General features: G+C 47.1%; 1 protein-coding gene across 1 annotated transcript; it reads right to left on the reverse strand.

Moving 5' to 3' along the window:
* Positions 1–1,465: 1,465 nt before the first annotated feature.
* On the reverse strand, positions 1,466–3,183 carry LOC109762215 (uncharacterized). Its single transcript, XM_020321029.4, has one exon. It carries the CDS (start codon positions 3,087–3,089, stop codon positions 1,578–1,580), a length of 1,512 nt encoding a protein of 503 aa, XP_020176618.1. The 5' UTR covers positions 3,090–3,183; the 3' UTR covers positions 1,466–1,577.
* Between the last annotated feature and the right edge of the window lie 7,227 nt (positions 3,184–10,410).

The following is a 10,410-nucleotide window of genomic DNA, read 5'->3' on the forward strand; positions in this document are numbered from 1 at the left end:
GGAGAAAGGGGCGGCACAAAATCGTATCCAAACCCTGCCCATGGGTAAAATTCACAATCAGACTTGCATGGGGCACATATTCACAGGAGTAGCGGACATGGGAGAGTTCAAAAGGTTGATATGAGATTATATCTTCGCCATTCTCCACCGATGCAGTGTATACATTTGAATAACTTTCTAACTATGAAAACCACCTCGCGAGCGACATGCTAACTCCACAAGCTACACTGCCATAAATTCCATTGCATAGTATTCTCAACAATCAACAAGTAAATAAACGTTAAGAACTCTATTTCATTTTAAAATAAACTATCTCTAGATTCATCATTAATTAAAATTAAGAGCAGACACAAAGGAAAAAATTCCCAGGCCCAAAATAAATAAGTGAGCCCCAGTTTTACGGTGTCGATCGTTCATTTTGGGAGTCACATGGTCTAAACTCTAAAATACTCCCGTCGAAGAGGTTATTACACCGCAGTCATCATTTACTCATAATGATACTTATATAACAAGCTTGCAGAAACAATAACTTGCAATTTCCAATGACATCTGGACCTGTACATCTTCAGTTAATAGAAAAGTAAGTAAGTCAAACCCAAGACTGAACATATCATCATCAGTCAGTTACAAAAGGTAATATCAAGAGTACAGATAAAACGACCTGGGTAGTTTTTCTAGCCGAGAGAGTTCACCTTGCTGCGTACCAGAACAGGAGGCCACGCCATAATGTATGATAGGGCAAACATACCATCAACAGATAACAAAAGGTAATATCTGGACTACAGATAAAATAACCAAGTTCTAGTTTTCTTATTCCTGACACATGTGTAGCATTATTTACCCATGAAAATCACCGCACGAGCAATGTGCTAACTCCACAAGCTACGTGTAGAATTTATTCTACTGCATACCATTCTCAACAATCAACAAATAAACAAATGTCAAGAACTCTATATCATTTGAAATAAACTATCTCTAGATCCATCATATTAAATTTAACAACAGTCACAAGGGAAAGAGAATGAAGGGACCAAAATATATAGGTGAGTGCAAGCGAAGACACAACCACCAGAACACATGGGCGTGACATAGTATATTGGACCATATATGCTCTGGCCTACCAAGTTTAGGGTGTCGATTGTTCATTCTGAGAGTCGATGGACTAAATACTCTTGCTGCAGGTCATTATACCAAGCGTGTCATTTACTCATAATGATATATAAAAAGCCTATAGAAATACCGTAAACTATATAAGAAGTTTTAGGTCACTATAAAGTAAACTTTATAGAAGTAACGTAAACTTTATAGTGACCTAAAACGTAAGACATTTTAGAACCATATATGCTTTGGCCTACCTAAAACATCTTATATTAGTCTGCAGAGAGAGTAGTAATTTGCAATTCCCAACAACACCCACTATTGACTTGCACAAAAGAGAGTAATTCCAACCAAGAAAACATGCATAGAACCATAGCAACATACCATCATCTGATAACAAAAGGTAATATACAGAGTACAGACAAAATGACCGACTTCTAGTTCTAGTGTTCTTCTTCCTCTTACTAGTTGAGCACCTTCTAGCCGAGAGAGTTCACCTTATTGCCTACCAGAACAGGAGGCCACGCCATTACGTAGGGGTAGGATGTTTCAGAGCGAGTGATAGGGCAGACCTTCTTCAGCTCCTTTGTCTCAATGCAGAAGGATAGGAACCAGCCTGAAGCACTTGGAAGCGATGGCTGGAAGATAGACAAATACACAATGCCACCGATGATGGCCACAACATCCAATGCCAGTACAGGGAGTTCATCTACAAACTCTAGGTTGAGCTCACCAATCGCACGCGTCCCAAATGCCCTGTCCCGCATCCATTTGTCGACACCGCTGCCGTCGGCTCTCCGGACCCAAACAGAAAGCCCGGGACTAGAAGTTGCCCAGGCGACACAGAGCTTTCCATCACTGGTCTCGCCGATCTTGTAACCCTCCCGTCGCATGTGCGGAGGCCGATCGATCCGGGAGAATTGCAGCGTTGCACTGTTCAGCACATGGATATCTGCTCCGGTTGCCCAGTAGACACACCCGTTCACTAGTGTACCATTGTCTTCGCCATCCAGCTGCAGGCTCACCGCTTCTGGGGAGATCTGCCACTTCCTGCTGCCCAGCGAGAAGACGGCGACTCGAACTTCCCCACTTTCCTTGCCAACGCAGACGACGCGGAGCGACCGGCGGTCCTCTTCGGAGGTGACAACGTGGAACTCGACTGCGGTGTCTTCTGGGTCTCCGCAGATTTCTTCCGGTGGCGCAGAGAGGAGGTGCAGGCCCCGTGTAAGGGGGTCGTACACGGCCACCCGCTTGGTGCTCCCGTTGTCAGTCTGGTTGACGAGAACCACGTAGCCATCGCGACACTCGGTCATTGACCACCTGGGGCTGTCGCCTTTGCCTTCGGCCGCGCGGTACCCGGTCATTGACCACCGATGTTTGTCGACTCCCCCCTCATCTTCGTCTTCGTCTTCGTCTTCATCTTCATCTTCCCCTTCATCTTCGTCTTCGTCTTCGTCTTCGTCTTCGACTTCGTCATCCCCTTCCTCTTCCCCTTCCCCTTCATCATCATCTTCTTCTTCTTCTTCTTCTTCTTCTTCTTCTTCTTCTTCTTCTTCTTCGTCTTCAACTTCGGCATCCCCTTCCCCTTCCCCTTCCCCCTCCCCTTCGGGGACACGGGTGACGAAGACATCGTCGTCGTCTTCTTCTTCAACGTCGGGGACGCGGGTGAGGAAGACATCAGCGCCGCGGACGGCGGCCGCGTGGTCCGGATCGGACCGGCAGCGGATGGGCACGAAGGCGGGCATGGCAGGCTCGTAAATGTCGAGGAAGACGCCCAGGAGCGGGGCCGGGTGAAGATCGCGGAAGCGGCGGCGGAATTTCGGGGACGAACGGACGGCTCGGAGAAAGGCGGGGCAGGTGAGAGCGGCGCGGACGAGGGTCGGGAGGGAGGGCAGGCGGAGGAACACCTCGCACAGGAGGTCGTCGCCGAGGGAGCTTATGGTGGTGGGAGCGGATTTCTTCCTGGACGGCGGCAGCTCACCAGAAGCCATGGCGATCGGCGATCGGCGGCGGCGGCGGCGGCGGAGGAGGAGGCCACGGGAAAGGGTCAGGAGAGGGTTATGGAGGAGTCTGGCGCGGGCCGCCGTCACTATGTCCAGAAGGAATATGAGCAATCGGCCCAACATGCAAAGCCACGCTGCATAGCACGGGCATTTTAAGATCCTAAAAAAAACACGGGCATTTCCGCGACAAAAGAAAAGAATTTGACACAATGACTGCTTTTTTGCCTAAAAAAAGGTATGTGTGCTTTTTTTTTAATAACCAAAGTATGTGTGCTAGTTGTGTCACTCAAAGGGTAAATCCTCTACAACACTAAGCTTTCTAATTTTAAAAAGCTCACAACCAATTGAGGTATTCAATTAAAATTGGGTCATCCGATTTTGACAAGGTAAAAAATTTCTCAAACCTCTCTCATTCAATTCTTTTATATTATATAATATGCTTCCTAATTTTTAAGGCCTCGCAATTAATTGTGGTATTCAATTTAAAATTAAGTCACTCAATTTGATTGAGTCAACAATTTCTCAAGGAGCTCTCCCATTCAATTATTTTAATTCACTATTCTTCCCTAATTTTGAAGCTTTTCAATTGGATTGAGGTATTCAATTATGGATTTGGTTTATGAGTTTGATCGGTTCAATCATTTTTCAAATCAATCAGCAGCAACTAGCCTATAAAAACATACCAATCCTGCGCACCCTCCCACCACCTAGAAAAGATAAACGCCACCATGTGATACTGTAGCACCAATATAGTACATGCAGCTACCGACGCAGAAATTTTCCCATATAAATATGGGTTTCTTAGCGGATAACACAGAATCACATCGAGAAAGACCCACCAAATCGTTGAATTATAAAAAAACACTCCATCATCTCCCCGCCCCGCCGAACTAAATATTCAGTCAATTTCAAAATTTAAGGGGTATTAGTTTTTTGGAAAGTCAAATTTCTTCAACTTTGACCAAGTTCAAAGCCAAAAATGTCAACATCCACAATATTACAAAAAATATGGATATTCATTTCACGATGAATCTAATTATACTCATTTGGTGTTATGGATTTTGATATATTTTTTACAAATTTGATCAAAATTATTTTTTTTTACTTCTTAAAAAAGTAATACACCTTATATTTTGAAACAAGGTGAGAAACGTTTTTAAGAAAACCAACAACACCAATGGCACAACAAAGCGCGCCCAATCCTTCTAGTAACACTATGCTCCCTAGTTTTAAAGAGCCCACATTCAATTGAGGTCTTCAATTGTAATTGTGTCACACGATTTTGACCGGGTCAAGAAGTTCTCAAAGCCCTCTCATTTTATTCTTTTATATTATACATTGTGCTTTCTAATTCTTAAGGTCTCATAGTTAATTGAACTCTAGCCCACATTCAATTAAGATCTTCAATTAAAATTGGGTTATCCGATATTGATCGGGTCAACAATTCTCAAAGCTCTCTCATTCAATTTATTTATACTATGCACTATACTTCCTAATTTTTAAAGCCACATAATTAATTGAGATTTTCAATCTAATAGGGTCACCCGATTTTGACCATGTCAACAATTTCTCATGGAGCTCTCCCAATTTTTTAATTCATCATATTTCATAATTTTGAAGCTTTTTCATTCAATTGAGGTATTCAATTTTGGATTCGGTTTAAAATTTTGACCGGGCCAACAATTTTTTCGAACCAATCAACAGCAACCAGCCTATAAAAACATATCAATCCCGCACACCCACAATAATTAAACAAAACAGTATGGAAATTCTTTTCATGATGAACCTAATCATACCGAGTTGATATTATGGATTTTGATACATTTCTCTACAAATTTGATCGAACTTAAAAGACTTGACTTTTCAAGAAAGTACTACACCTTATATTTTGAAACAGAGTGAGTATATTTTTAAAGAAAAACCCAACAACACCAACAGCGCAGCAAAGCGCGTCCAACCCTTCTAGTACAGATGAATAGGGGCATGATGCATTTGTTAGCAAAGCAGAGAAAATGTGAAAGATGAAACCATGGCACCTCCAAAAAACACGGCATTTGCCATTCAATCCCTCACACTGCAAACTTTGTTAAAGTAGCGTAAAAATCATTGCACCTGAAGAAAATGGGAGAAACCTCTTACAACTTCCTATGTTGAATGTTGATTCTTCTCACTTCCTTGATGGGTCAGATGCTTCAGCGCCAGTTCTCCGGGACGATCATGGTGAGCTGTGGCATGGACATCAGCCCCACACACTCATCTTCTAAACACGGATATGACGATGGCTACTGTTATTCAAAGAGGGCTTGAACTTGTGTTGAAAATCTATATTGCTGGGAATTATTGCGGAATCAGACTTGCTCGAGGTGATCCAAGCACAATATGAGTTTTTTTGCGGGATAAAGAGTTAAAAAAATCCCATTTAGGCCATCCAATAAAAAATCCTCACAAATTGGTTCAAAGCTAGTGGGTGGCGCAGTGGCCCCCTCACTTAACACATAGCTCTGCATCTACATTGCAAGATATACGTGCGGCTCCATTAGCCACCGAACCCTAAACTCCTGACGAAACTTACCGTTTAAGTTCTTCAATGAGCGGCCGAACTGCAAAGAGGTTCCTGTTAGATCGTTAAGTATGCTTCCCCCGATGATATATAGTTGAGCTCGACAATTAGCTTCGCGGCCTCCATCTCCGCTGCTAGCTACACATCATGTCAGCAATTGCAATGTCACAACATCGGCAGGTAATACCGATGCGCACGACAACTTTACAAAGACAGAAGAGACAGTGGCTCCTCCTTCACGCGTGCTGGCGACGGTGTGACGCCTGGATAATTAAGCTATAGTAATTCCCTGCTAATGATGCCATGTCATCATTATTACTGTTAATAAATTCGCGATGTTTCAAACCCACCCTTTATTCAAAATTCAAAATCAAGTCAAACTCAAAAGTTTTCAAATGTCTAAAATAAAATGTTCATCATGTGGAAAATTTTCATTTTTAATATTCATGGTGAACCAACATTTTCTGCAAAGTGGTTTAATGCCATAATCTAAATAAAACAGAAATATAAAAAAAGTTAAATAAATTTTTAAAACTGAGAAGCCCCCCTCCACTGGGCTGACTAGCCCAGCTCCACCGCGCCCCCTGGGCCTTGGCCCACCTGGCTGACCCAGGCAGCCCTGCTCCCCCGTCCCGCGTCGCTACAGGGCGATGTTGCCACCGCACCTCCTCGCCGGAGACGCCTCGGCAGGATAAGGACCCCTGCCTCCTCGGTCCTCGCCCCCTGTCAGGGAGTCCTGGATTAGGGGGTCCTCGGATAGCCGGACTATATTCTTTGGCCGGACTGTTGGACTATGAAGATACAAGATTGAAGACTTCGTCCCGTGTCCGGATGGGACTCTCCTTCGCGTGGAAGGCAAGCTTGGCAATACGGATATGTAGATCTCCTCCCTTGTAACCGACTCTGCGTAACCCTAGCCCCCTCCGATGTCTATATAAACCGGAGGGTTTAGTCCGTAGGACAACAACAATCATACCATAGGCTAGCTTCTAGGGTTTAGCCTCTACGATCTCGTGGTAGATCAACTCTTGTAATACTCATATAGAGCACGGGGAGAACTACTACGATCAGTAGAGAAAGCCGAAAACTGACTGTCATGATACGGCGAGAGCTGGTCAGCTGTTCGAGAGGTCACAAAATCTTTAAGGATTTCTCCCGCATAATGCCATAACCAATGCAGCGTGCGATGGATCGGTTCTTTCTCCGATCAGGTGCTTATAGAGCCCCTAGTACGGTCTTCCAAACACCAGGGGTTGCGCCTACCATACTAAAGCTCCTATGGCTAAGTGAGAGCGATAAAGCCCTATTGTCCGATTGCCTGGTTCGTTGTGCTGAGCACCTCCTTCGAAGGACCCAAAACTGGGATAAAGAGTGCTCAGGTTTATCCCGAACACCCCCGTACTTCTTACGTGGGGGCAGAAGCCGACGACTGGCCAACTCTCAGGTTTAACATATAAAACGGCCGCACAGGAGGGTAAACTTTTATATAACAGGCGACAAAAAAACGACCTTGTTCAAACATTACAAAGGACAACATGATTGGCATTCATGGAAATATAATGTCCTTGGTGCATAGCTCCGCTGCAAGGTAGGATCCTTTCAGGACACTCTCATAATATAATTCGGGCTTGCGGTGCTCCTTCCCCTCTGGCGGTCCTTCGGTCATCAGCTTTTCGGCATCCATCTTCCCCCCGTGCACCTTTGCGCGGGCGAAGGCCATTCGCGCACCTTCTATGCAGACCGACCTCTTGATGACGTCAAGTCGAGGGCAAGCGCTTACGAGCCGCTTCACGAGCCCGAAGTAGCTGCTTGGAATCGGCTCGGCAGGCCATAGCCGGATAACCAAATCTTTCATGGCTAGTTCCGCCGCCTTATGCAGTTCGATCAGCTGTTTCAGCTGATCGGTAAAAGGCACCGGATAATTCGGTGCCAAATACTGCGACCAGAAGAGCTTATCTGCAGTTTTCCTTTCTTCGGCTCGGTAGAATTGGGCGGCATCCGATATGCTGCGAGGTAGCTCGGCAAATACCCCTGAGAAATCCGGATTCAAAATCAGAAACATAGTTTTCCCCTCAAATACTTACTCTACAGGGAAAAAGCCTTACCAGCCGCGATCTTTCTCGCCTCTTGGATCTCCTGCAGGGTGCTTTGGATTTCCCCCCAGGCATCGCTCGCGACCTGATGTGCCTTGGTGAGTTCGGATTCCTTCTCCGTTAAACTCTGCTCCAAGGTCTCGCATTTCCTCACGGCCTCTTGCAGCTCCTGCTCAGCTTTAATAACCCTGGCCTCGTGCTTCTCACGAAGAGCCTGCTCAGTGGCTGCCTTTTTCCCGGCCTCGGCCACAGCCTTCTTAAGGGCTTCGACTTCGGTCACAATCCCTAGCGCAAGTCATAAAGCTCAGTTCATACTGAAAATTCATTCGCAATAAACGCGAACAAGACTTGTGCATACCTTGTTTACCCTCAACTGCATTTTCAATTGGCCAAGTTCTTCTGTGGCCCGCTCCAGACTTTGATTCAGCCCGGAGATCTCCGCAGTATGAGAAGTAGCAGCCGCTACAGACACCTGCTTATAACAAAAGAGAAATAGATGCCATTCAATGAGTCTTCCTGCGAACATAAAATTCGATCCTCTGTCCGGTTCTTTCTTTCACCGAACAGAGTATCAGGGGCTACTATCTATACTATGACACTCTTCGAAAACTCATAAAACGTACCTCAAAGCCTCTTATAAGGCTGATACAGGCTTCGTTCAGTCCACTCTCAGTTGATTGAATCTTCTCAATCACCGCACCCATAAGGGCACGGTGTAAATCAACGATGGAGGCGTCTTTCAGCGCCACCAACAAAGCATCCGACACTTCTGGATAGACAGAGGTCGCCGATGGAACAGGCACGCCCCCTCCAGCCGAAGGAGGCTGCCTGCTTTATTCTGGAGCTGTATAGGTCTCTGGAATCGCATCCGGCTGGGAGCCGAACTCAGGATCGCCCCCGCCGTCAGCCCCCATGGGAATCTTTTCCCCCACGTGTCCGGCCCCTGAGGTTTGACCTCCAGGCGCCGCCTTCACGGTTTTTTCCTTTCCTCCTTGGCCAGGGTCCTTCTGGGACGAAGCCTCGGTGTTCTGCACCTGTTTGGAGGAAGGGGCCTTTGGGGGCATCCCGCTCTCCATAGCATTTGAGCTCAGCAAGTCCTCTGATGAGGATTGTTTGGTACGGGACCTCGCCGGACTACAAAAAATATGGCTTAGGTTAAAATACTAAGCCACGATGAGTCCGGAGGCCTAAAACGTACTCGGATTCTATATACTTACGAGTTCACCAGGGGCTGGGCCCTGGGATCCCATGCCGGGCCGCTGTCGGCGGCGGCAGTGGACTCCTCCGGAAGAGGAGCCTTTCCCCTTTTGGGCAGCTCGGCCTCCAAGTGTGCGGAGGCCGTCCTCTTCTTTCTTCCCCCCGCAGGGGATTCATCTTCCTCCTCCTCCTCGTCCTCTTCGGAGGCGGAATGGGCATTGGAGCCTTCGGATATTGTGTCGAAGTGCCGCGGCGACGAAGGCCGCCCCGGGTCTTTTTGGCCTCCTTCTCGGCCGTCTTCTTTGGCACCTTGTAAGGCGCCGGGACCAGCATCTTCGTCAGAAGTGGGATGTCCGGTTTTTCGGGCAGCGGGGCCGGACAATGGATCCGCTCCGTCTTCTTCGTCCAGCCCTGGGAGAGTTGTATAAAACGCGTTAAGCGCTTCCCTTGGGTTACGCGGATAAAAAGTTTTGATGACTTACCGAACTTGTAGGGCGGGACAGTTGGTACCCGCGGTCCTCGGCGGAGTCCGGCCATGATTTGCTGGACTTGAAAAGCACCTTCCAAATGTCCTTGTGCGAGGAGCCGAAAAGCTCTCGCAAGGTCTGGTGCCTGGCCGGATCAAATTCCCATAAATTGCAGGTCCGGTGCTGACAAGGCAAGATCCGGCGAACTAACATCACCTGGACCACATTGACAAGTTCAATGTTCTTGTCTTCCCCATATCCTCAACGCGCGTCTGGAGCACCGATAGTTTGTCGGACGAGGACCAGTCCAGGCCTTTCTTAACCCAGGATGTAAGCCGCAGGGGGGCACCGGATCGAAACTCGGGCGAGGCGGCCCATTCCTTGCCGCGCGGCTCAGTGATATAAAACCACTGCTGTTGCCACTCCTTGATAGAATCGTTAAAGGTTCCCGTTGGCCATATGACGTTGGGCATCTTGCTCACCATAGCGCCCCCGCACTCGGCGTGCTCGCCACCCACCACCTTGGGCTTCACATTAAAAATCTTCAGCCATAAACCGAAGTGCGGCGAAATGCGGAGAAAAGCCTCGCACACGACAATGAATGTCGAGATGTTGAGGAAGGAATTAGGGGACAGATCGTGAAGATCGATCCCATAATAATACATGATGCCACGAACGAACGGGTGGAGGGGAAACCCTAGCCCACGGACAAAGTGTGGGAGGAATACAACCCTATCATGGGGTTCCGGAGTAGGGACAATCTGTCCCGCCGTCGGGAGACGGTGGCTGATTTTCTTAGCCAGGTACCCGGCCTCCCGAAGCTTTTTGATATCCTTCTCTCGGACGGTTGAGGCCATCCATTTGCCTCCTGCTCCAGATCCAGACATCTTTGGAAGACCTTTTGTGGGCAGAGAAGATGAACGCTTGGGCGCTGGAACTTGAGCAGAAGGGAATGAATCGGGAAGAGGGCGTGGGTGAAAAGAGTGAATCCT

The sequence above is a fragment of the Aegilops tauschii genome, chromosome 5 (assembly GCF_002575655.3).
Source record: "Aegilops tauschii subsp. strangulata cultivar AL8/78 chromosome 5, Aet v6.0, whole genome shotgun sequence".
Lineage (NCBI taxonomy): Eukaryota > Viridiplantae > Streptophyta > Magnoliopsida > Poales > Poaceae > Aegilops > Aegilops tauschii.